A 26,606-nucleotide genomic window follows, 5' to 3' on the forward strand; every position below is an offset into this window, starting at 1 on the left:
CCTTATGAGAAGATGGAAAATTAAACTTTGATGGACATTAAGTTTCTTATTTGAGTAGTTCTGCTCATTCACATAAAGGATACATTAATTATCACTCATTGTTAAGATATTATTGTTTTTGAGACATGACTTAAATGCTTTATTTCTTTTTCGTTCATTGAAAACAGGCGCAGACATCGAGCCGTACCTGCCCACCCTGATGGAAACTATGTTGTCTGCTCTCAACAACACCGACAACCTCAAAATAAAAGAGCTTGCTGTGTCCGCCATAGGGGCCATTGGTATGACTCTTCCAGAAGTTTGTCCAAAGGCTTACAGAAGCAAAGATAGTTCTTTTTTTCTGGATTCAAATTATGTACCCAGAAGTTAGGATTATTCAATACTGTCAGAATTCAGTTTTCTTCCAAATGACCAAAAACTTGAAAAGCTCAAAGTCAGCATAATATCATCACTTTGAGCATCATTTTGCATGTCTGTATTTCATCTAGCCTGTGAAGGAAGAGTCATTGTTGCATCGTCAGGCTGTTAAGTTTTTCTTTATTGCAAACTTACTGACAATGTTGTCAATGATTGGAGCAAATGAAATGATAAACTTTTAATAACTTTCTTATCAGCCAATGCTGCCAAGGAGCTGCTGGTTCCCTACTTTCCTCCAGTCATTGAAAGCCTGAAAGGCTTCCTGACCGCTACCACTGAGGAGATGAGGTCCCTGCAGACTCAGTCTTTGGGTAAGTGATCCTCAGGGACCAAGAATATATTGTGATGTTTCGATATTCTCAAAGGGTAACATTTACAGCTGTAGCATTTTTTAGGCAGATTTCTCTATCACTCTGTAAGTGCAACTAATAGAGAATGTCACCCAAGCGGCAATCTCCGGTCTCAAAATATGAAGCCCATGCAGAAGTGTTATAAACTGCAGTTCATCGAGAATCTGCTTGAGGCTGGCTGCAGAAACACCAGAAACCACATACACACCCATTCAAAGAAGACGATCTTTACAGCAGAAATAAACATGTTCACAGCCTGGTTCAAAAAACGGCTTCGGTCTCAAGGCTAATCTCTCTATCAGCACACACTGTACGGGGGTTGAATTTTTTTATAACGGGACGGTTCAGAAGATATTAAGATTACAAGTTTTTGCCCAAATAAGGACATGACTGACTTGACTGACAGGCAGGAACACATAGCTGTTGGCTAGGAGGCTCAAACCCCGCCTCTTTACCTCACACTAAATTTGGTTGAGTTCAACATTTCCAATTTGGTTCCCGCCAACAATTGGCTTCAAAACAACGCTCAGGAACAGATGTCAGTCTATGATGTCACCTTAAAGCTTGAATAATGAATGGACCTTGATCATCGTTTGTATTTGTTCTCAGATACTCTTGCTGTGCTGGCCCGGACTATTGGGAAAGATGTCTTCAGTCCTCTTGCTGCAGAGTGCGTTCAACTGGGCCTTAACCTCACTGACACCATTGATGACCCTGACTTGAGGCGTTGCACGTAGGTCGCTTAGTTTATAGAACTGTTTTCAGATATACACTACCAGTCATAACTGTGGACAAACCTTCTCATTCAATGGTTTTTATTTATTTTAATTATTTTCAACATTGTAGATTAATACTGAAGTCATCAAAACTATGAAATAATCTGGTTTTGCCATAATCTGGATTACAACAGTCGTCAAATAGGGCTATCCATTGTGTGCTAACTAGGGATGTACAGATGTAAGAAATTACTTGAAACACGCATTTTTGTTTTCAATTTCTGTCACATGGAACAAAAATCATGTGGTCTCATATTACATTTATCTATCAGGGAGGTGTTTTAAGTTTAAAGCATGTTTGGATGTGAATCAGCTGTTAAAGGTGTTGCGCACAGCGGAGACCCTCAGCTGGCGGCTGCGGCTGTGCGTCAGGTCTCCACGAGCGCTTTTTAAAGAGGATCAATACGAAACTGCTGCCAACAACGACACAGACATGAAGGCTGACAACTTTAAACAGGACATTTCAACCTTTGGATACAAAGCCAACAGACTGGTGGGGATTGCTAGTATGCTGCGTTTGCAGAGCAGCAACATCAGAGACGTCTGAGCTTTTCCACCGCCGGACTGATTATGACCCGGTTGCTCTCCCAGCTGACACCTGACCGAATACACATGTTTATTTTTCTCAAAAAAACGAGTAGACAGAGAACTGGACACTCTGAGTCTGAAGTACTTTCTGTTAGTATTATGAGCCTTCACTTTATAAGATTATGTCCGTGGAGAAATTTCTATGAGCCTGATTGTTGATATTCAGCGTGTTAAACATGTTACCCGTATTTAATACCGTCAGTTATATGCATTTTGTTGCTGTGGGAAATATGATTTAGGGGGAAAAACGTATTTGGCCTTGTTTTTGACTTAAGAATAAAAATCTTTTCTTATTGATTAATCAATAATTGATTGTTAACATTTCCAAAAATCGATCACAGAAAATACTTAAAATGTACATTCCTAGTACTAACCACCTCTGAACAACACAACTGATGGTCTCAAACACATTAAGAAGGCAAGTCATTCTACAAATGAACTCTTGACAAGGCTCATGTTCATTAGAAACCATTCCAGGAGACCACTTCATGAAGCAGACTGAGAGAATACCAAGAGTGTGCAAAGCTGTCATGAAGGAAAAAGGGGGCTACTTTACAGAATCTAAAATATCAAACATATTCTGCTTTGTTGTTCATTCAATAATTCCATATATGTTCTTTCATAGTTTTGATGTCTTCAGTATTAATCTACAGTGTTTACAATCATTACAATAAATACAAACCCTTCAGTGAGAAGGTGTTTCCAAACTTTTGATCGGTAGTGTACATACATTATATTTTCCTATATCCACCAAAGCACCTGTCCACTAACAGTCTGTTAGTTAAAAGCAGAAATTACTAAACATTAAACTGCAAATATATTTCTTTCTGCAGACATGAACTAACATGTTTTATTATTTTCAAACAAAAAGAATCAATAATAATCTTCTTGTTCCTCTACCGGCTCTTTCCTTCATTAGGTACGGTCTGTACTCTGCTGTATCCACAATCAGCCCGGAATGCCTGACTCCACATCTCACTGCCATTACAACCGTTATGCTGCTTGCCCTCAAGTCCAATGAAGGGATAACGGTATGGAGCATGAAATAAACCTGCATGAATCTAGACTGAAAATGAAAATAAAGTGTTATACTTTTTAACACCTCCTCTCACCTATTAAGGCACACCTTGAAGAGGACAAGGCATTCGTCCTGCTGGATGAAGATGACGACGATGACCATGAAGTAAAAGATGAACACATTCTGGAAGATGAACCTGAGACAGATCTTCATGATGTTGGAGGGTATGAGTCCCCCTCATGTACACTCTTATACATCATGAATGCAGATTTACTAACCCTGCTTGAAGGCACCTCTCACTCTTTTTGATACTGGCTGTCCATCTCTCAGGTTCACTGTAGAGAACGCCTACATCGACGAGAAGGAGGATGCCTGTGAGTCTCTGGGAGACATTGCCTTCAGCACTGGGTAACAGAGATATATGTGTGTCCCATATTGTGACTTTGTAGGCAGTGAGACTTGGCTTACATGCTCCGTCCAGTTTTGATGCAGATGTTGATAAACAGGCTAAAGAGTAGTTGTATGTCTGACAGATTTTTCATTGAGTGTATGAGTGCATGTTTAAACTGTTGTTGTTTTATCTGACAGCGCTGCTTTCCAGCCCTTCCTGGAGTCCAGCTTCCAGCAGGTGTTTGAGATGAGAGACGTGAGTAATTCAGTTGCCATGTTCTGTGAAGGGGACTCTGGGGTCTTTGTATGTGCACACATTTGTTTCTGCAGGTTCCTGCCTGTAGGTAGATTGAAGATTAAGTCTTGAAATCTTGTTAGATATCTAGTTTCACTATCTTCAATCTGCGGCCAAATTCCACCAGTTTCGTGTCGGGTCCGTCTCCGTCACGGCACTGGATCTGATAGGTTTCTATTCTAGTCAATGTGTTAACTTCCACTGGATCCGCTTCATTGTGTTCCGGCTGCGTCTCTGATCCGGTAGGTCGGAGTCCTCCGGATCAGATACACAAGACTTCTATTTTTGCCGGATGCCGAAGCACGACGCATCAATCTCAACAGAGCAGATGGAGCGGGACAGGAAGTCAGGTTTCACCAGAACAACATGAAAGTATCCGGTTAATTTTCAGAATAAAACACTCTGTGTTATCACCAGATCGTATTTCACTTAACTACAACAACAAACCGTCAGAGGACCAGAAAGACAACATGGCTGAGGAGAGGAGGAGGAGAATCCTTGATTCAGTAATTACCACGGGAAAACCTCGGTCACATGACTCCAGGCGGTCCTGCTCTGTGCTGAGTTCTGAAAACACAACGACGGATGAGAGAGTACAGAGCCGGACCGCAGCGGATCGGACCAAATCTGGTGTTAGATGGTTTGCAGCTTTCCCCCTTCGGGGATGAATAAAGTACATTCTATTCTGCATGACTTCAATTGGCCAGGTAGTTGTCTGATTTTTATCAGCTTTCTAGATTTTCTTTGATTTAATATCTCTTTATCAGAAGACGCTGTTTCATTTTCGCCTAAAAAGGAAAAGCAAAACCTAAACAAAACACATGAATAATTTATTTGTTACTTTAACAAAGATGTTCATTTTAGTATTAGAACAACAATCCTCTGCTCAGATGCTGCTTTGGTTTAGTCTCTTAAACGGCGTGTTCGTGGAATAGAAAATAAGATTAAACAAAGTGTTTTTCCCTCTCTCTGATGTGTGGGCTGATTTGTTTTAAGTATTCTTAGTACCATACAGAAAAAATAACTTGGTTAAACATTCATCTGAGTTTATTGAGGGCTTCTTAAGTTTGTGTTAGTTTCCTGTTACCTCAAAGGACATGCTCAGGTGATGGACACTCAATAGAATAATGTATTTATCATCTTCACTGGGATATTACCCTCCCTTTGTTTTTATCAAAGTCGGGTCAGATTGATAGAAGTCTCAGTATCTTACATTCTCTGGATAGGGCTTGCCTATTGACTCTATTTAACAAGACGTCTCGTGCTTTGCTCTGTAACTTTAAACATTTTGTATCCTCTGTTAATTTCGTCCTGCTCTAGTATCCCCATGATGATGTCCGCAGGGCAGCATTTGGAGCGTTGGGCCAGTTTTGTCGAGCTCAGTTCATCGTTTGGAAAGACAATCCCACTGAGGCTAACCACCAGGGTAAAGTCTGTCCTCCAGACCTCTATTGGACTGATATTACTTTAAATGAATACAGAAATGAGCAGTGCTGCTCTCTGTTAGAGCGGGATTATTCATTAACAGCTACTAGTTAATACTGTAAGATCATGTCCTGCTGTTAGTTAGTGTGGAGCAGACATCCATTCTTTAGCTTTAGTTTATCTGAACTCCATCCCTCCTCATTCCTGCATGTTTTCTATCCCTCCTCCAGTCCTCCTGAAGCTGTTGGATGTGGTTCTTCCTTGCTTTCTGGAAACAGTGCGCAAAGAGCACGAGCGCCAGGTTGTGATGGGAGTCCTGGAATCTATGAACAATGTTGTCAAAACTTGCAAGGGGGAGGTTTTCAAGAACCCTTCACGCCTTAAAGATATCAGCAGTGCAATCCTTGATGTGCTTAAGAAAAAGGTGAGAAGAAGAAGAGACCGATGAAAGAGTCATCTCTGTGTGCTACTCCTAACATCTCCGTTTGAACACATTTAACCCTGTTATTCCTCTCTGTCTGTTCAGACTGTGTGTCAGGATGGTGGAGGTGATGATGCTGAAGATGAAGACCAACAGGTTGGTTGCTCTCCTACTACATATCACATTCATATTCATCAACTTTTAATAAGGCCATGACAGAGTTTACGGTAGGTTTTTTTTACGTCGGCCATATAGAACAACTGTCGGACATTCGCTCTGAAAGCCATATCCGCTTAATAACTTACTTTTACCACCAATACAATACTGAAAACACTGACACGGTAACCCAGAAGATCACATTTAATATTTGAAATCAATCAATTAATAAATAATATGATCAAGCACCGGGAGTCGGCGCGTCGATGCCAACCTGCTGCATTGAGAAAGAGGGGGAGGGAGAGAGACTGCATTGTAGCGCAATGGACCAGCACCCCTGGACTTTATTTCTTAAAGTGTAGTTTGCATAATCCGGTTTACAATCACATGGACATTATAGAGCGCTTCAAGATCTAATAAGCACTAAGGTTTATGTCATGCAAGAAAGACGATTAGAACGAACACTGGTCAGTAATCATTTTGACCTTTAAGCTGGTTTAATTGATTCATGAAGTGAAGTCATGCACTGAGTAATAAGAAAAAGCTCAACCTTAAAATGTCTGGTAGCTGTCAAATGTGGCCGTAGGACAGCAGCATGTTGAGTTTATTTATTTTAGTTTACCTTCTGTAGTAAAGATGAAGGCAGCAGAGCCTCATCTGGTCCGTCTTCCTGTGAGCCCTGCACTTTAACTCAAACCTGAGCCTCCTCTGGTCCATCATCCTGTGAGCCCTGCACTTTAACTCTAACCTGAGCCTCCTCTGGTCCATCATCCTGTGAGCCCTGCACTTTAACTCTAACCTGAGCCTCCTCTGGTCCATCATCCTGTGAGCCCCACACTTTAACTCTAACCTGAGCCTCCTCTGGTCCATCATCCTGTGAGTCCTGCACTTTAACTCTAACCTGAGCCTCCTCTGGTCCATCATCCTGTGAGTCCTGCACTTTAACTCTAACCTGAGCCTCCTCTGGTCCATCATCCTGTGAGCCCCACACTTTAACTCTAACCTGAGCCTCCTCTGGTCCATCATCCTGTGAGCCCCACACTTTAACTCTAACCTGAGCCTCCTCTGGTCCATCATCCTGTGAGCCCTACACTTTAACTCTAACCTGAGCCTCCTCTGGTCCATCATCCTGTGAGCCCCACACTTTAACTCTAACCTGAGCCTCCTCTGGTCCATCATCCTGTGAGTCCTGCACTTTAACTCTAACCTGAGCCTCCTCTGGTCCATCATCCTGTGAGTCCTGCACTTTAACTCTAACCTGAGCCTCCTCTGGTCCATCATCCTGTGAGCCCCACACTTTAACTCTAACCTGAGCCTCCTCTGGTCCATCATCCTGTGAGCCCCACACTTTAACTCTAACCTGAGCCTCCTCTGGTCCATCATCCTGTGAGCCCTACACTTTAACTCTAACCTGAGCCTCCTCTGGTCCATCATCCTGTGAGCCCTACACTTTAACTCTAACCTGAGCCTCCTCTGGTCCATCATCCTGTGAGCCCCACACTTTTACTCTAACCTGAGCCTCCTCTGGTCCATCATCCTGTGAGCCCTGCACTTTAACTCTAACCTGAGCCTCCTCTGGTCCATCATCCTGTGAGCCCTGCACTTTAACTCTAACCTGAGCCTCCTCTGGTCCATCATCCTGTGAGCCCCGCACTTTAACTCTAACTTGAGCCTCCTCTGGTCCATCATCCTGTGAGCCCTGCACTTTAACCTGAGCCTCCTCTGGTCCATCATCCTGTGAGCCCCACACTTTTACTCTAACCTGAGCCTCCTCTGGTCCATCATCCTGTGAGCCCTACACTTTAACTCTAACATGAGCCTCCTCTGGTCCATCATCCTGTGAGCCCCACACTTTAACTCTAACCTGAGCCTCCTCTGGTCCATCATCCTGTGAGCCCCACACTTTTACTCTAACCTGAGCCTCCTCTGGTCCATCATCCTGTGAGCCCTGCACTTTAACTCTAACCTGAGCCTCCTCTGGTCCATCATCCTGTGAGCCCTGCACTTTAACTCTAACCTGAGCCTCCTCTGGTCCATCATCCTGTGAGCCCCGCACTTTAACTCTAACCTGAGCCTCCTCTGGTCCGTCATCCTGTGAGCCCTGCACTTTAACCTGAGCCTCCTCTGGTCCATCATCCTGTGAGCCCCGCACTTTAACTCTAACCTGAGCCTCCTCTAGTCCAGGGCCAATAGGAGTGACCTGCCATGTCTGTCCGGTATCCGTTGTGCCCCCTTGTCAAAGTAGGAGCTGTGGTTACACAAGTTTTCGTGCGTCTGTCATCAGTGTTGAAGCGTTCTCTTGATGTTTTTGAGCATTCAGGTCCAACTGTTTTCTCCGTGCCGCTGTCAATCAGTAAATGTGACGTGTGGCGTTTGGGTGACACTCCCCTGCTATTGCACGGTCATGAACACATCTTGGTATGTCAAAGTGTAGACTCCTAATATAAGACTAGTCCACTCTTTCACACACAGTTTAAAGGGAAAACCCCCATCTTAAATTATGAGCAATATGGTAATTTATATTTGGTATTTTTAACTCCGGACATTTTGGCCGATGATATCTCTATATGTCGGACAACTGCACGTGAAACCAGCTAATAGCCTGTAAATACCGGCTTACGTAAACCCTGATCCATGATCACAATTTAAAGTGGTATGTTGTTGAGTGTCACCACAGCCTTTTTAATCCAGATAACTCTCTGTGTTCTTTCTCATTCAGGCAGAGTACGATGCCATGCTCCAAGAGTTTGCAGGGGAGGGAATTCCCCTTCTGGCTTCTTCTGTACCCGCAGACAGCTTTGCCCCATTCCTCAACGACCTGCTTCCTCTCATCATGAGCAAAGCTGTGAGTCTGCTGACAGGAGGACCAGCTGTACTGAAGCCGTTTTATCCAGAAACACATTTCAGCTCAGAGATGTTGCAAAGAGGAGAGGCTGTACACCTCTTACAACTACATGCTGAAGCTAATTTATTCAACTTTAATAACTTTGTGATGTATGAATGCAAAACTTCTTTTAATAGGGGAAATCTAAGACACGTTATGCCCTGTAACACAAGCAAACCACCTGTCTTTTTTTAACTGTTGAAGTTTTTAGTATTTATTAGAGAAGCTTCTTATTGACGACATCTTTAGCCAAAGTGGGAATACAGTAGTCCTTTGGATCTTACTAAAGAACTTTGATCTGTTTAGGGTGCACACTCTGGACAGAGTTATGTTTTAATTGATTCTTGATTATGGGGAAACACACTTATTAGTTTTCTGTCTCCCCCCTAAAGAAATCCTCATGCACAGTGGCAGACCGGTCCTTCGCTCTGGGTACGATTGGAGAAATCCTGGAGGCCCTGGTGAGTGTGTCCGGGGGCCGTGGAGTGGCAGGCAGACTGTCCAATCGTTTGCTCCCTGTGCTCGTAGCAGGAGCGAGGGACAGCGATCCTGAGGTCCGGAACAACAGCGTGTTCGGACTGGGATGCCTGGCTCAGGCAGCCGGACCCATCGTTGTGACGTATCCTTTTGACTTGTGTGTGTGTGTGTTTCTGTGAGTGTTGTGAAATAATGCGTCACGTATGGTTGTTCCTTAGCAAAGCTTTGTCCAGAGACTATCCCATGATGCTGTCTGTGTTTTCTAACATGCTGACCAAAGAGTCAGACCGCAGAGTGATCGACAACCTGTGTGCGGCCCTCTGCAGGATGATCATGAGTAATGCGGATGCCGTCCCTCTGGAGCAGGTACATTTAGAGCTTTCAGTCAACATGACCTTGGTTTAACCATAGACTGTATATGAAATGGACATCATCTTGCTTGGCTCGAAATGAGGCCGCCACAAAAACTGCTCCCCCTAGTGGCTGGCTGCAGAATTGGTCAAAAAACTCTGTCTCCCCAATTCATTTGAATGGGGCTGCGGTTAAACTTTAAAAAATAAATACACGTGGTATGAATGTTTCTCCTCTCCGTATGCTGTGGTGATATGTGGTTAGTATTTGACTGTGTTGTGTTCAAGGACTCTTTTTTTCTGAAAAGTTTCTTTTTCGTTATTAGAGGTTAAAAAACGGGGTTTTACATCCCGGTTTCCTTTGATTGACAGCTGCTGTAGAGGGAAACTCTGTAGGACATTGGCACGGTACGCTGTTAGGGCAGAGCTTGTTACCGTGGAAACACAGTAATTCCCCACTGTGCAGACTCTGGCTGCAGAAAATGTACAAGATGTCAGCGCTCAGGATATTTTGGCTTCAAAACCGTACAATGGGAAAAGGCGGAGCAACGCTGTCCATTATATATACAGTCTGTGTTTAACCAATAGAAGCAGCTCTTATTGCATTCATTCCAAACTCAACTAACATGACACTCTGACAGGTGGTGCCTGCTCTGGTGGCTCAGCTTCCCCTTAAAGAGGACTTAGAGGAGAACAAGACGGTGTACAGCTGCCTGGCGATGCTCTACACACACAGTCCTGCTCTGGTACAGTACACCATTTACTCCTGTGTTTACAATCCCTGTGATAAAAAGTGTGTCAATGTTCTGTCTCCACTGGTCCCAGGTTAAAACTTAATAATAATAGTGAGTGTCCATGTTCATATCTGTGCAGGAAAAAGTTTGTTCTGCTTCAGAGGCAGCTGTATTCGTAGTTTAGTTTAAATCTGATGTTCTGGACAAAACAAAGACAGCATGGTCTCATCCCTAAACGAGGGACATTCCTTATTGTTTGTACCTTCTTAGAAAAACAAAGACACAGAAGTGATGGTAAGTCTGCTTTATTAACACTGAACAGCTGTTCAGATGTTGAGAATGATCCTATCATGTGTTCTATGTGGACCATAAGTTCTAGCTGATCTTATTAAAGTGATCATAGGTTCTTCTCTTTAGCTTCAACACATGATGTGTATTTCCATTGATCATGCTTCCTTAAAGAATTTGACCGAGCCCGCAAGGTAACCAAAGTCCAACACAGAGAAGACCTGATACAAGAACTTAACTTTGCTTCAGTGACTATCCTGGAACACTTGGCTTCTCATTGACTTAGACACAGATGTTGAACATTGTTAACTCATCATCTGAATATGTTTCCTCTCAGGTTCTGAAGGCGATGAAGCCCATAGTTGCTGCATCCACTCATGTTCTTGGCAACAAGAAAGTTGATGAAGGTGAGGATGTCTTTGTTTACATGTAGCAGTTTCAAACGTTTAGTTCTCACTGTTTGTGAATCTTATATTAAAGCTGGGGTTGGTAGTCAGATTTAGATCCACTTTTTGTTATACTGGTTAAATGATCTTTATGTCCTGATGGCAATCAATACATAATGTGTTCTTAAAAAAGAGGTAAAAAAAGCTGCTATCTACAGCCGGAGTAAACCTGGGAAAACACCAACCAATCCCTGCCATCAGGAGCCAAATGATGAAACCAATCAGATCCCGTCCTGCCGTTCTGCCCGCCTCCTGCAGAGCGTTCATTTCATGTTTGTTTGTGTTTTTAACTTTCACTATGAGAATGTGTCGGTGTTTTCTTACCGCTGAGTGAGACATGAGTTGATGTAGTGGAAAACACAAACCATGTGCTGAGGACCGGTTTTGAATCAGTCACCATCATATGGTCGTGAATCAGCGGCGCTCATGCATGTGAGCGGGTCGTCATTTTGGAGGAGCTCCGAGGGGCGGGGGGGAGGGGTTAGAGTCCTGAGGAAATGCTACATTGAAATTCATGCTAGTTTTCAGTGACAACAAACCCCAGCTTTAATGAAGTACAACAAGACAACATGAAGGTTACAATCTTACACATATTCTCTGTTGTTGAGCCCTCCCTCTCAGTCCCTGCATCTTCAGCATCCTGTGGTTGTGTTGCTGTTGCAGTCATCTTTCTCCAGAGCTTTCTGTCATCTCTAAACTCCTCATGTCTCTCTTCCTCAGATGCCCAGAGCACTTTGGCCATGCTGATTAAAGGATTTGCTCAGCAGCACTCTGCAGACTTCCAAGCAGCGGTGACATCACTTCCAGGAGAGCAGCAGGCCTTACTCAGTGCAGCCATCTCGAGCTGAGAGCCCTCACACATCCTCACACTCTCGTGAAAGCCAGCCAGAAAGAATCATTTTATACTGTAGGTAGAATCGGGACAGTTTTTGGAGATGTTCCCCAAATTGATCTAAAAATAGCACTTCAGCCGTTCGAGTGTAGTTACCAGATTTGGATGTTACGCCTCTTAGCATTTCCTTTTAATTTATTTGCTCCCAAGCATGCATGTTAAAGTTTTATTATTTTAAGAGTTCCAGTTTACCATCCTGTGTTCCCATTGTATTTGTGTTCCTGTAATGTGCTTCCATGAATTGCTTCTGTCCCCTTTTTGCCACTGTTGTGAGTGTGAGGCGATGAATTTGATCTCCACATAAATGTAACTTCATCCTGAGCCTGAGTTTGAGTCTGTGGATGTGAAGTGTTTGATCAGTGTGCGATCACACAGTGTGTTCTAACTGAGAGTTATCTGCAGCTTCAAAGGGCTTCTCTGCTGGGCCGGCACTGCGGCTATGTCTGGTGTGAACTCTGGCAGGAATACTGCAGTGAAAAGCCCCAGAGCTCTCTGACTAACTGAACAGACTGAGCTAATAGGCAACACTGGAAAACCAGCACTTCTTTTACCCTCTGCACGCAGAGCTGACTGAACACACTGCTGAGGATTCTTCTAACTCTGAGCACAACTCTTTTACAAATGTTACAAAACTTAGCACAATGCTAGCACCATGCAGTTAATCTCAAGCCATTCAAACTCGCATAATTGTGTAAAAAGAACACGAGAACACCCCGAATCCTGAAAAACAACTGATCCTGGAACACAGTGGAGTTAACACGAGTGCTTTGCAGTAATGACGTGGACTCTTTGTGGCTCCTCAGATCTCCCGATGCCCCTGAGCGTTGGTAGAGTCCGGCTGCTGGTTTTCCAGTGCCATGGTCATCTGCACTGGTGCCAGTTCATCCTCTCCTGAAAAAGACGCACAGGGGTCTTACTTGAATTCATGTTCCACATAAACAACAGATGTATTAGCATGTTCTGACGGTGGAGGCGACAAATACCACATGTTTGTTTCAGTTATGGAAAGAACCCTGTGAATGTGTGCACACAAGCAGAGAGGAGTCTGATTGGTCCATAAAACCTGAGCCTAGTTCTGTCACTGTGAGGGATCAACAAGAGAACAACCAGCTGAACCCAACATGTTATCACTAGTACATAAAAGCATGAACACATGACCATGACAGGGAACAGTGGAACTGGTTTTAAAACGTCCTGTCAGTGTTTGAGGCCGGGCTTTATGAAATAAGATATCACTTTATTCATCCCCGGGGGAATTCAGTTGTTGCAGCAACGCAGACAGAAGTACAATCAAGAGTACGTTTAGATAAGTAAAATAAAAATACATAAAGAAAGATAGAATGAAATTTAGATATGTAAAAATGGATTAAATAGAAGTCATTACTGACAGTATTAGAAATGGTTCAGTAGTGACAGGTTGACATGGTGTGAGTATGGTTGGTAATGACAGATTAAGCAATCTGTCTAGACCAGGATGTCAAACTCATTTCAGTTCAGGGTCTACATACAGCAGTAGTTGATCTGAAGTGGACCGGATCAGTAAAATCACAACATAATAACCTATAAATAACAACAACTCCAAATTGTTCCCTTAGTTTTAGCGCAAAAAAGTACAGAACTATCTTTCTACAAAAACAGCTGTTGTATTTTTCTCCATGCTGAGTCTCTTAGTGGGCTGAGTCTTTGACTCTGTAAGCCCTGAAACCTGCTGCCAACACACCGAGCACACAGGTTACACATTCACCTGACACACAGTGTAATGTTTTACTGACAGATGGATTATAATGATAAAGAAGGTAAAGTTGATTATTTTGGACCCCTCTGCTCCAGCATGAACAGTTTACTTGCTGGACAGTGTCGTATGAAGGGGTGTAGTACTAGTGAGTGCGCCTATGACGCACCCACATGTATGGTAAGCACATGCACGATATGAGGCTCCTTTCAAAAAAGGTGGATCCACCGCTTCTGCATATACGTAAACGTATGTGTTGATTTGATCTTGAAATGCTCTAAAAAGTCTGAAATTAAACCAGATTATCCAAATATCCTTTTTCCTCACTTTTGAGAAAAGAAGTCCTGGAGCTCCTTTCATTTTAAATATCAGTTACTTTTATTGAGATATTGCAGTTAAGGTCTTCTCTGCAATTTTTCACTTTGTAAAGCCATCCCGCAGACCGGATTGGAGCCTCTGGCGGGACAGTTTTGGCCCGGGGGCTTTATGTTTGACACCCCTGGTTTAGACCATGATCTAACGTTTACAATGATCTCATATCAGAGCCGGAGGTCCTGACACATTACTGTGATCTCCATCAGTCTGACATTAGTCCTGTTCTCTGAGCTTCAGGTTCCTGCAGGGCAGAGTCACACAGTATCATACTAACATTCATCTTTAGAGTTACACCCATATGACAGGAACTACAGATGTTATAACACAACCTGATGGGTGTAAACATGCGGAAGATTAGAGTGGTAGACTGAACTCTTCAGACCTGTAGACGTGTGTTTCCAGGGCAGGATGTCCATCCCTGTGCGGCAGAAGGAGCGGTCAGTGTGGGCCTCGGTGCTGTACAGAATCTCCTGCAGCTGTTTGTCTCCAGGCTTCTGAGCTGTCACTCTCACCTACAGTGGATCAGAAACATTACTCTACCCCTCTGCAGACAGCTCATTCTACTGATGCACAAACAAAACAAACACTCAAATGTTTTAAAGTTGTGTTTCTAAACAGTTCTACCTCCAGGATGGTGATCTCTTTCTCCTTCAGCTTCCCTGCTTTGTTCTTGACCTGAGTCTTCTTGTTGTCCACCCACACCACCCTCTCCTTCACCTCTGACCTGGAGGCAGGAAGCAGACGGCTGTGTGAATACAGAAATGTGCTTTATACAGATGCATCATGCTGATGGCAGACTCACTCTTGGATGCCCAGGTCAGCCAGCGTCGTGTCCAAGAAGGGGAACGGTTGGTGCGCGGGGTCGAGCTGGACCTCGATGGGCAGAGTCACTGACATCGGGATCTCCCACTCCAGTTCCACACGCACCATCGGCCCTGAGGACTCCTTTTCTGCTGGGCCTCTGTTGGCCTTCTCAGCCTCTCCTTCCTCCTGCAGGCTTTTAGTTTCGTCTGCTGCCAGCGTGACTCCTGATCAGTAACTCAAATAAACAAAACAACAAACAGAAAGAGATGTGTGTCCCTCTCTCCCTCTCTCTCTTTACTCTCTCTTCACTCTGTGCCTGATGCTCAGTGTCGCTCCCTCTGTTTCCAGCAGCTGTGTTGTTGCAGATGCCGGCTGGTCGGCTGCTCCCTCCTCAGGGCGGATGATTCAGAGCTCTGCGTCTTTTAATGATGAAGGTCTCTGGAAAGTGTGAGTGTCTGCTGCATGCAGACTTGTGCTCTGCCCTCCTGGCAGATATAAGCAGTCTGTGTGAATGTGTGTAATGTGTCACTTAGATGTGAGGTTATTACATTGTCGGGGTGATGGACGGATGTGTTTGTCCTGCTCCCCGTCTGTGTGTGTTATCATCCTGGACCTGGTCAGGCCGGTGTCAGATCAGGATTTGAGAAGAGAGTTAGTGACCCAGAGGTCTTCTGCTTCATGACCTCAGTTGATTCTTGTGTTTTAAAGATGTACATTAAGTGACATACACCAATTACAAAACATGTAAGGCTCAGTGTGCACAACATATTTCAGACTGTAATGACATGATCCTCCTCTCAGGAGCTTGATATGTACGTTATCAGTTCAGTGTCACATTCAGATTTACAGGGACACAAACAGACACGTGTTCTGCACGCTGTGGACCACGTGTGTTTTGACCTTTACAGCTGGGATCTCTCCAAACCAGCACTCTGGACTCTGCATGTCACATTCCATGAGCAGCCACAAAGAATCTGATCAACAGAAACTACAGCTTTACGTCAGCGCGGCGGAGGAGACGGGTCTGTAAAGGTCTGATGTAGCATTCTTTTTATCTTTTAATCATGATCATGTTTACAGCAGCTTGTTTTTAGGTGAACTATTGTTTTCTTTTCATCCCAAGCTCCAAAAATACTCACTGCACAGTTTCCTCAGCACCACATGGCAGAAAAACTAAGTTCTTCATCCTCAGTCTGAAAAACTGAGTTCTTCATCCTCAGTCTGGAAAACTGAGTTCTTCATCCTCAGTCTGGAAAACTAAGTTCTTCATCCTCAGTCTGAAAAACTAAGTTCTTCATCCTCAGTCTGAAAAACTAAGTTCTTCATCCTCAGTCTGAAAAACTAAGTTCTTCATCCTCAGTCTGAAAAACTAAGTTCTTCATCCTCAGTCTGAAAAACTGAGTTCTTCATCCTCAGTCTCAAAAACTAAGTTCTTCATCATCAGTCTGAAAAACTAAGTTCTTCATCCTCAGTCTGGAAAACTAAGTTCTTCATCCTCAGTCTGAAAAACTGAGTTCTTCATCCTCAGTCTGAAAAACTGAGTTCACCATCCTCAGTCTGAAAAACTGAGTTCACCATCCTCAGTCTGAAAAACTGAGTTCTTCATCCTCAGTCTGAAAAACTGAGTTCTTCATCCTCAGTCTGAAAAACTAAGTTCTTCATCCTCAGTCTGAAAAACTAAGTTCTTCATCCTCAGTCTGAAAAACTAAGTTCTTCATCCTCAGTCTGAAAAACTGAGTTCACCATCCTCAGTCTGAAAAACTGAGTTCTTCATCCTCAGTCTCAAAAACTAAGTTCTTCATCCTCAGTCTGGAAAACTGAGTTCTTCATCCTCAGTCTCAAAAACTAAGTTCTTCATCCTCAGTCTGAAAAACTGAGTTCTTCATCCTCAGTCTGAAAAACTGAGTTCACCATCCTCAGTCTGAAAAACTGAGTTCACCATCCTCAGTCTGAAAAACTGAGTTCTTCATCCTCAGTCTGAAAAACTGAGTTCTTCATCCTCAGTCTGAAAAACTGAGTTCTTCATCCTCAGTCTGAAAAACTGAGTTCACCATCCTCAGTCTGAAAAACTGAGTTCTTCATCCTCAGTCTCAAAAACTAAGTTCTTCATCCTCAGTCTGGAAAACTAAGTTCTTCATCCTCAGTCTGGAAAACTAAGTTCTTCATCCTCAGTCTGGAAAACTAAGTTCTTCATCCTCAGTCTGGAAAACTAAGTTCTTCATCCTCAGTCTGGAAAACTAAGTTCTTCATCCTCAGTCTGAAAAACTGAGTTCTTCATCCTCAGTCTGAAAAACTGAGTTCACCATCCTCAGTCTGAAAAACTGAGTTCTTCATCCTCAGTCTGAAAAACTGAGTTCTTCATCCTCAGTCTGAAAAACTGAGTTCTTCATCCTCAGTCTGAAAAACTGAGTTCTTCATCCTCAGTCTCAAAAACTAAGTTCTTCATCATCAGTCTGAAAAACTGAGTTCTTCATCCTCAGTCTGAAAAACTGAGTTCTTCATCCTCAGTCTGAAAAACTAAGTTCTTCATCCTCAGCCTGAAAAACTAAGTTCTTCATCCTCAGTCTGAAAAACTAAGTTCTTCATCCTCAGCCTGAAAAACTAAGTTCTTCATCCTCAGTCTGAAAAACTAAGTTCTTCATCCTCAGTCTGCAGGTAACGGTCAGGTATTTACTCTGAAGCTGCAGAGTTACATTCACAAGCTCATGCTGTTGTTGCTCAGTGTCTGCTAGACCAGTAAATAATCAATGTTTTGCAGCCATGTCAACAGCACACGATGATGTGTCAGTGTGGTGGTCCTGCCTTGTTACCTCCAGCTTCCCACCAGAGTGCTGCTGTGTGTCTGTAAACACAGTCTGAAGTCATTCAGGGCTGATGATGCAACAGTAGTGGAAGAGGTGACTCTACAAGATGCCCATCAAGTAGTTTTAGTGAAAGCATTAAGACCATGTGGACGGGCTATCACCAGGGGAACATGAGAAGCAGTCTGTTTATTGTTTTATACTTTTTATTTAATAGTTTCAAGAAATAAAGGAGAGAAAATACATTAAAAAAAAACAAGACAAAACAAAGATGTTAGAATTTGCATAAGACTACCTTCTGTAAATATACAGTTCATTTTGAACTCATCCATGAGTATAGGGTTTGATAACTCTTGCAGAAACAAACTTAGATGAAAATGTGCAAAGAGAAAGAGAAAGAGCTACAACAACAAAACTAAGGAAAGTGAAAGCATAGAGCAAATGTAATCTGATTTTATTTGTGTTTGTGTTTTTCACCGTCTGTTTCTAGCTCTAAGGCTCAAGCACACACACAAACTACAATTGTCATTCTTTTATACAGGCACTACCAGTCAAATGTTTGGAAACACCTTCTCATTGAAGGGTTTGTATTTATTGTAATGATTGTAAACACTGTAGATTAATACTGAAGACATCTAAACTATGAAAGAACATATATGGAATTATTGAATGAACAACAAAGTGTTAAACAAAGCAGAATCTGTTTTATATTTTAGATTGTGTAAAGTAGCCCCCTTTTTCCTTCATGACAGCTTTGCACACTCTTGGTAGTCTCTCAGTCTGCTTCATGAAGTGGTCTCCTGGAATGGTTTCTAATGAACATGAGCCTTGTCAAGAGTTCATTTGTAGAATGACTTGCCTTCTTAATGTGTTTGAGACCATCAGTTGTGTTGTTCAGAGGTAGGGTTAGTACACAATGGATAGCCCTATTTGACTACTGTTGTAATCCAGATTATGGCCAAACCAGATTATTTCATAGTTTTGATGTCTTCAGTATTAATCTACAATGTTGAAAATAATTAAAATAAATAAAAAACATTGAATGAGAAGGTGTGTCCAAACTTTTGACTTGTAGTAAGATAAGATAAGATACTCTTTATTCGTCCCATAACGGGGAAATTCACGGAGTTACAGCAGCAAACAAAAAGGTGTACAGTACAAGAATTCCAACAAGAAAATATATATAAAAATAATAATAATAGTGTAGGTAATTCTAGCTATTCTGCACGTCTGTATATAACTTATTTTTTTATTTTATTTAATATTTATTTTATTTGATCTTTATTTTATTCTATTTTATTTGATCTTTATTTTATTCTATTTTATTTGATCTTTATTTTATTCTATTTCATTTCATCTTTATTTTATTCTATTTTATTTGATCTTTATTGTATTCTATTTTATTTGATCTTTTTTATTCTATTTATTTGATCCTTATTTGATCTTTATTTTATTTGATCTTTATTTTATTTAGTTTTATTTGATCTTTATTTTATTTATTTTTATTTGATCTTTATTTTATTTATTTTTATTTGATCTTTATTTCATTTATTTTTATTTGATATTTATTTTATTTATTTTTATTTGATCTTTATTTTATTTATTTTTATTTGATCTTTATTTTATTTAGTTTTATTTGATCTTTATTTTATTTTATCTTTATTTTATTTATTTTTATTTGATCTTTATTTTATTTATTTTTATTTGATCTTTATTTTATTTTATTTTATTTGATCTTTATTTTATTTTATTTTATTTGATCTTTATTTTATTTGATTTTATTTGATCTTTATTTTAAAAAGTTTCCCTCCCCGGGATAAAGAAAGTATTTCTGATTCATCTCTTTTCATGATATATCAATGTTAGTTATTTTTTTCCATCATGACTCAAAACTTAAATTTCTTATCCTGTGTGTTATCCTTTCCATGTTGTGAATTTCATTAATAGTTGCTTTCCATTCTGTTATCTGTGGTGGGTCAGTTTCAGACCGTTTTGAGTCACCTGGTTCATTGCTGATATTCTTAAAATCCTATACGTATGTATGGATTTTAAATACATACGTAAGTGTTTGTCTGATGTAAGAGACAGTGTCTGGGGGATGGTTCCTAAGAGCAGGTGTTGTGGACCTAGGGAAAGATTACAGTTAAAGACCTCACTTATTTCCTCTCTGACTGAGGACCAGTACTGTTTCAACACAGGGCATGAGTATAATATATGAGTGTGGTTGGCTTCAGTTTCTGCAGTTACACCAGCAGCTTGGTGTGATATTGAGATTGTATTTAGATTGTATGATCTGTGTTTTGAAATATCTTAAGTTTCCAGGAGAACTCCCTCCAGAACAGTGAGCTTGTAGTTGTTCAGGTGTTGTTGGTTAACCTGTAATGACAATAACTCTGTTCTAAATTACCAGGATTCCATCTCCCACTTCACACTATGGTGCACGGACAATCACCTTCAGCTGAACATTTCAAAAACAAAAGAACTGGTCTTTCACTCCTCCAGCACTCACAGCCCGGCTCACAACCCCATCCACATCAACAATCAAGCAGTCCAAATAGTGGATCACTTCAAATATCTCGGACTCACCCTGGACAATAAACTCAACTTTGATCAACACACCACTGACATTCACAAACGCTGCCAACGAAGACTCTCTGCCATCCGCAAACTCAACGCACTTTCTGTCGCCCCCCACCTTCTACTGTTACTGTACCAAAGCATCATCCAACCCATTCTCCTCTACTGTTCCCCCTGCTACTACAACATGCTAACTGTCTCCAACAAAAACAAACTCATACACACCACAAACACTGCCACCAAAATCATCCGCCTCCCCACACCCAACCTGTCTGACCTCAACAACAGAGCCATCATACGCAGAGCACGGACTATAACACTGGACCCCCAACACCCCCTCTACTCAGTCTTCACCCTACTCCCCTCCGGTCGCAGATACAGATCCCCTTACTGTAGGCGAGCCCGGTTTGGCAGAAGCTTCGTCCCATCGGCCATAGCACTGCTAAACAGAATGCCACTGTAATGTGTCCGGTGTGTTTATATGTGTCCGGTGTGCATATATGTGTCCAGTGTGTTCATATGTGTTCGGTGTGTTTTATATGTGTCCAGTGTGTGCATATGTGTGTGTGGCTGGATGTTTAGGGTTATTGTGTTCATACATGTATTCCTGTACAGACGGTGGCAACAAATCTCCTTATTAAGGACAAATAAAGATCTATCTATCTGTAATTCATTCTCCCAGTTAGTCAATGCTTTCAGTCTCAGCTCCTCCCTCTCTCTTTAAATAAATCCATGTTTCCTACCACACTCACAGTGTTTAGTTTATTGTATGTGTTAGCTGTATATGTAACTTATAGGTGTATATCATTTAAGGTTTTATTATTACACATTGTTTTTATTAAATAGCTTTTTACTTTAAGATATTTAAAAAGTGAGAATTAGTAAATTGAACTTTTTTGAGAGATTCTCTGAACTACCCAGCCCCTTATTTGCTGTGGACAGTGACAAAGTAAATGTACTTAAGTACAGTGTTTGAGTATCTGTACTTTGAGTATTATTTTTTACTTTATTTATTTATTACTTTGACTCCATTTAAAGACAAATCTCATCCTTTTGACTCCTCTACATTTCTATCAGTCCTCTAGTTACTCTCTACTTTATCTTTGAAGTCAGCTGATGAGTCTTCTTTTCTGAAATCAGATCCCAAAGACCGTAAACTGTTGGTGTCCTTGTGTTTGGTTTGTCTCAGTGGTGTAGCCGTACCTGGGTTGAGCGTAGATCAAACGTTCTTCAGATCAGTGCGTTCATGTAGTCGTGGTGATGATGGCTATGACTGAGAAGGATGATGATTCTCTACCTGAGCACCACGGCCATATTTTAAACCCACGTTTGAGCTTTTGAAATAAAGAATGATTGTTTGTATTGTTGTAAATCTCTGATCTGTTTACCACACAAACTTCATCACAGCCTCCAAAACATCAGCATCTAACCTGAGAAAGCATGTGGAGGTCTGGAGCTAACACACTGCTTTGATTCCAGAGGAACATTGGAAACTTGTCTTTGCTTGTAGTAACTTAGTTTAGATTTCATGGTAGACTTTTTACATATGAAATCATGTTTTCTAGAGAAACAGAACAGAGCAGAATGTTCACCCATGCATTCTTGACTGACCTCATGCTTTGTGAAAATACAACGTTTAGAGATATTTTAAAAAGTACTTTGAATACTTCAGTATTTTTAAAATCAAGTACTCCAGGACTTTAACTCAAGTCACAATCTGACTGAACAACTTTCACTTGAGTAATGTTTGACCAGGAGGATCTATACTCTGACTGAAGTCATGAAGACGTGGACTTTGTCCACCTCTGATTATTTGTGATAATCCAGCTAAATCTGTTGAGCCCTGTTTCAGCCCATATTTTAAATATACCTTCTGTCATACCTGGTATGACAGAAGGTATATTTTGCACTTTATCTCAAACACACCAAAGTCTTTGTGAAGTTGTTTTTGTTCATATTCATTTAATCCAGGCTCTTAGTGTGTGGCTGATACACATATCATCTCAGTTCATTTTAGAAGGTGTTTTTAAAGGAAAACATGACGTAGTGTCAGAAAGGACGTCTCCTGGCATCGCACCACCACATGAATGTATCACAAGTCGTATCAACAGTACAGCCATTCTGCTGCGTTGATGTAAACGAGGATTTGTGCTCTGTGACTGCAGCACTGACCTCAGCTCTGGCCCCGCGCTCACATAGAGGTGCCACATGGACACGGTCTTACTCTGATGCACACACACACACACACACACACAGGCTGCAGGCCGCTGTGCATTTCACCAGCAAACACTTTAATTGTGTGGAGTTATTGAGGCGTGAGGTCAGACTGCAGCTTCCTGCCAGCCGGGCACAATGTGCTCCGAGTGCTGAAGTGCTGTGAAGTCACAAATCAGGTAAGAGGTGACCTGTATCTGACCCTGAGGGGAGCGCACGTCTGATTCATTTCAGGCCTGAAACAAGAAACATGAAGCTCTGTGTTGGTCGAAGGAACACAAGCTGGTTTAGGAAAGTGACTGCGTTACTGTCAGGTAAGACCTGGTCCAGTGCTGGAGGGTTACAGACAGACAGACAGACTGTCAGACATACTGTCAGAATAATCACAAAGTGTATTCAGCCATGCTTCCACTGATGGAGGATCCTTTATTAAAAATAACAGTTCATATCAAAAGAATACAAAGCTTCTATAAACAGTTTTAAAAGCTTCATTAGTAATCAGTACATATTCAAGATCCTACTCACAACACAAACTGTGTGGTCACACTAACTCAGCCATCTTCAATAACAATGTTCATATAAAACATGAAACTCAGAGGTTTAAATATCTAAAAATAGGACAGCATGAACCAGTTAAAACCAGAGTTAAAACCAGAGTTAAAACCAGAGTTAAAACCAGAGTTAAAACCAGAGTTAAGACCAGAGTTAAAACCAGAGTTAAAACCAGAGTTAAAACCAGAGTTAAAACCAGAGTTAAAACCAGAGTTAAGACCAGAGTTAAAACCAGAGTTAAAACCAGAGTTAAGACCAGAGTTAAAACCAGAGTTAAGACCAGAGTTAAAACCAGAGTTAAAACCAGAGTTAAAACCAGAGTTAAAACCAGAGTTAAAACCAGAGTTAAGACCAGAGTTAAAACCAGAGTTAAGACCAGAGTTAAAACCAGAGTTAAAACCAGAGTTAAGACCAGAGTTAAAACCAGAGTTAAAACCAGAGTTAAGACCAGAGTTAAAACCAGAGTTAAGTCTAGAGTTAAAACCAGAGTTAAAACCAGAGTTAAGACCAGAGTTAAAACCAGAGTTAAAACCAGAGTTAAGACCAGAGTTAAAACCAGAGTTAAGTCTAGAGTTAAAACCAGAGTTAAAACCAGAGTTAAGACCAGAGTTAAAAATTTAAAATCATGTCTTTGTTTAAAAACCGTTAAATGCTGATGACAGCAGCTCATGTAGAACGTTTGATATCTGGAGTGTGTGTGTGTGTGTGTGTGTGTGTGTGTGTGTGTGTGTGTGTGTTCAGGCGGTGGTCCTGAGCCCTGCAGGGTTTATGTTGATGGGACTGTAGGGCTCAGCCTGCCGAGCCGTCACGTGTCCTGCAGACAGCAGCTCTGAAAGAGAGACGCAGTTCAGACCTGAAGACTGCTTTATGTTTTTCCACTGTACTCATTAAAGAAAACTTTACTGTAAACTACAGGACTTCCACCAGATCTGTGTCCGGTCCGTCTCTGTGCTCTCTCGTCCATCAACAACCACTGGTTGTTTTTTCAGAGCGCAGCACGGAGCAGGACCTCTGGACAGCTGGAGTCATGTGACTGAGGTTTTCCTGCAGTAATCACTGAATCAAGGATTCTCCTCCTCCTCTCCTCATCCATGTTGTCTTTCTGGTCCTCTGAAAACCTCTGACCTGTTGACTCCAGGCCTGGCTCCACTCATCATGACTTTGGTTTGTTGTTGTAGTTAAGTGAAATACGATCTGGTGATAACACAGAGTGTTTTATTCTGAAAATTAACCGGATGTTTTCATTTTGTTTTGGTGAAACCTGACTTCCTGTCCCGCTCCATCTGCTCTGTTGAGATTGATGCGTCGTGCTCCGGCATCCGGCAAAAATAGAAGTCTTGTGTATCTGATCCGGAGGACTCAGACCTGCCAGATCAGATACACAACTAGCACTCAATGGAGTGGATCCAGTGGAAGTTAACACATTGAATAGAATAGAAACCTATCAGATCCGGTGCTGTGACGGATCAGAGACGGACCGGACACGGATCTGGTGGAATTTGACCGTTAAAGGTGCATTCATGTCAGATTCCCTCACCCAGCAGTTTGTAGAGGGTCTGAGCTGCAGTGGTGCGGTCGGCCTCAGGGGGCACCAGAGAGACGAACGTGACTCCTCCAAACCTCTGCAGAGAGCTGCAGATGAAGCTACAAATAAAAACACAGGCAGTGTTAGTGGTTTGATTCTACCTGCAGGTCTGACACAGACACACCTGGAACTAAGCTTTCAATCATCAGTTTAGAAGGAACAGAGCAGATTGATCTTCCTCACATCGTCCTGACAGTTTTTATAAAGCCTTGAGCATCAGGTTCAGAGCTTTGTGTTCAACACCAATCAGACCAGCTGCCTCAAAGTCTATAAAGCTTTAGACCACCCTCACAGAGGTGTTTATCAGGTGTGTGTGTGTGTGTGTGTGTGTGTGTGTGTGTGTGTGTGTGTGTGTGTGTGTGAGAGAGTGAATGTCTCAGCTGAATGATGGAGCTCTGTTTTGAGTCCTCAGCAGATGTGAGTGTTCAGGCCTGCCTGTGTTCTGAGTCTGTACCTCAGCATGTCCCTGCTCTCTGCATCATTCTCAGCCTCAGGCATCTCGATGTTCTCCTCCTCGATAGCCTCCATTTGAAGCAGAGCCTCCTCCTGTGGAGACCTACACACACACAAACACACACACACACACACACGTTGGTATGTTTCTTTATACTCCTCTCTGTGTCTGTCAGCCCATCTGAGACTCACCATCTGCCAACAGGAGTGATGATGTCGCTCACAGATTTGTCCTCCTTTGACATGTTCAGGATCACGTCTAACACAGCTGTTTACACACACACACACACACACACACAATGAGTGGCTGTAAATGATGTAGGATGTGAAAACAACGTGTGAGAAAGAGGGAGCGTTCTTACATGAGCCCTCAGCGGGTTGCAGTCCTGACTCACTGGATATCTGCAGAGTTTCATGAAACAGAGACGAGGGTTATAATCTCATTTTTCCCGTCACTGAACTGAACACAGTTGGCAGAACACGACTGCAGGCCGGCTGCCCGATGGATGACCTTTAAGCTTCAACCACAAATAGCCCGCCACATTTCGGCACGACAAGAAACTTCTCTGCATTTAAGTAGGGATGTAAGGATATATCACTAAATGGTCAAAAATGGATCAAATAAGGGTGGATTAAAATCCATTCAACTACATTTGTGTCTGGATATTATTTATAAACAGTAGAAGAAGGCGCTATCTGCATTATACTCCGCTTGTTCAACATCATGAAGTCTCTTGCTGCTCTCTCGTCACTCACTGAGTGGAGGTGTTTTAAGTTTAAAGCATGTTTCAGAATCAGCTGACTGAAGGTGTTGCTCACAGCAGAGACGCTCAGCTGGGGGCTGCAGCTGAGTGACAGGTCTCCACGAGAGCTTTCTTTCTCCACCGCCGGATTGATTCTGACCCGGTTGTGCTCCCGGCTGACACCTGACCACGTTTAAATGCTTATTTTTCTCAATAAGAAGGAGTAGACAGAAAACTGGACTCTGAGTCTGAAATCTGATCCTGTTCAGTTGTCCTGTTGCAGTAAATCCACATGTTGTAGTCTGTAGAAAAGGCCCCAAAGTTATGTTAAATCCTGTTTGGTTTCAGTTCTGTTTAAGTTATGCTTTCACTTCCAATGTGGGAGGGGCTTCCCCAGCTAGTGTTTGACTGTGAGTGAGTGAGGCCATGTGGTGATGAGAGCTGGTGCAGTGACAGACAAGTGAGAAGAAGCTGGATGTGCGTGAATGAGAGTGAGTATTAATCTAAAGGATAATTGTAATAAGAGAGTTGATTTAATTTGATGTTGCACTGTAAACTGTTGAGCCACCGTTTAGAGTGTAGATGTTCTCCATGTGTTCATTTTGTAGATTTGCAGACTGTTTATTGCTTTACCTATTTAAGACATATTTGTTGTCCCTTTTTCTTTGTAGAAAACCACACACCCACACATACGAACACGAAGTAAAACCCAGATCAACCAACTTCCAACTCTCTGTGTTTTCTGTGCTCTCAAGCATTTGGCCTTAAGTGGTGTTCTGGCCAACACCCCTGTGTGAACCTGGTAATACTACACGAACTAGTGTCCAGACGGAGTTATTAACATTATCTCCACTACATAGTCT

The 26,606-nt window shown here is 42.0% G+C and overlaps 3 protein-coding genes across 5 annotated transcripts in view; 1 reads left to right on the forward strand and 2 right to left on the reverse strand.

Moving 5' to 3' along the window:
* ipo4 (importin 4) overlaps positions 1-12,228 on the forward strand; it is a 27,406-nt gene extending 15,178 nt beyond the window's left edge. For both annotated transcript variants that reach the window (XM_034706313.1, XM_034706314.1), the window contains 16 exons: positions 168-281; positions 615-728; positions 1,377-1,500; positions 3,051-3,162; positions 3,252-3,373; positions 3,480-3,557; positions 3,738-3,795; positions 5,155-5,260; positions 5,490-5,683; positions 5,786-5,836; positions 8,556-8,681; positions 9,113-9,339; positions 9,431-9,563; positions 10,189-10,293; positions 10,907-10,976; positions 11,736-12,228. In XM_034706313.1, coding sequence (XP_034562204.1) covers positions 168-281; positions 615-728; positions 1,377-1,500; positions 3,051-3,162; positions 3,252-3,373; positions 3,480-3,557; positions 3,738-3,795; positions 5,155-5,260; positions 5,490-5,683; positions 5,786-5,836; positions 8,556-8,681; positions 9,113-9,339; positions 9,431-9,563; positions 10,189-10,293; positions 10,907-10,976; positions 11,736-11,863 — 1,862 coding nt within the window. In that variant the 3' untranslated portion in view covers positions 11,864-12,228. The remainder of the gene's footprint in view (positions 1-167; positions 282-614; positions 729-1,376; positions 1,501-3,050; positions 3,163-3,251; positions 3,374-3,479; positions 3,558-3,737; positions 3,796-5,154; positions 5,261-5,489; positions 5,684-5,785; positions 5,837-8,555; positions 8,682-9,112; positions 9,340-9,430; positions 9,564-10,188; positions 10,294-10,906; positions 10,977-11,735) is intronic.
* si:ch211-196f5.2 (uncharacterized protein LOC556372 homolog) lies at positions 11,539-15,109 on the reverse strand. The gene is made up of 4 exons (XM_034706316.1): positions 14,817-15,109; positions 14,639-14,738; positions 14,397-14,526; positions 11,539-12,798 (listed from the first exon to the last, which is right to left on the reverse strand). The coding sequence occupies exons 1-4, from the start codon at positions 14,942-14,944 to the stop codon at positions 12,707-12,709; spliced, it is 450 nt and encodes a 149-aa protein (XP_034562207.1). The 5' UTR covers positions 14,945-15,109; the 3' UTR covers positions 11,539-12,706.
* A 7,696-nt stretch (positions 15,110-22,805) lies between these two features.
* The window catches only part of rec8b (REC8 meiotic recombination protein b), a 38,532-nt gene continuing 34,731 nt past the window's right edge, over positions 22,806-26,606 (reverse strand). For both annotated transcript variants that reach the window (XM_034706987.1, XM_034706985.1), the window contains exons 14-18: positions 25,363-25,402; positions 25,193-25,268; positions 25,002-25,103; positions 24,500-24,606; positions 22,806-23,791 (exon numbers count right to left, since the gene is read on the reverse strand). In XM_034706987.1, coding sequence (XP_034562878.1) covers positions 23,700-23,791; positions 24,500-24,606; positions 25,002-25,103; positions 25,193-25,268; positions 25,363-25,402 — 417 coding nt within the window. In that variant the 3' untranslated portion in view covers positions 22,806-23,699. The remainder of the gene's footprint in view (positions 23,792-24,499; positions 24,607-25,001; positions 25,104-25,192; positions 25,269-25,362; positions 25,403-26,606) is intronic.

The sequence above is a fragment of the Notolabrus celidotus genome, chromosome 17, assembly GCF_009762535.1.
Source record: "Notolabrus celidotus isolate fNotCel1 chromosome 17, fNotCel1.pri, whole genome shotgun sequence".
Lineage (NCBI taxonomy): Eukaryota > Metazoa > Chordata > Actinopteri > Labriformes > Labridae > Notolabrus > Notolabrus celidotus.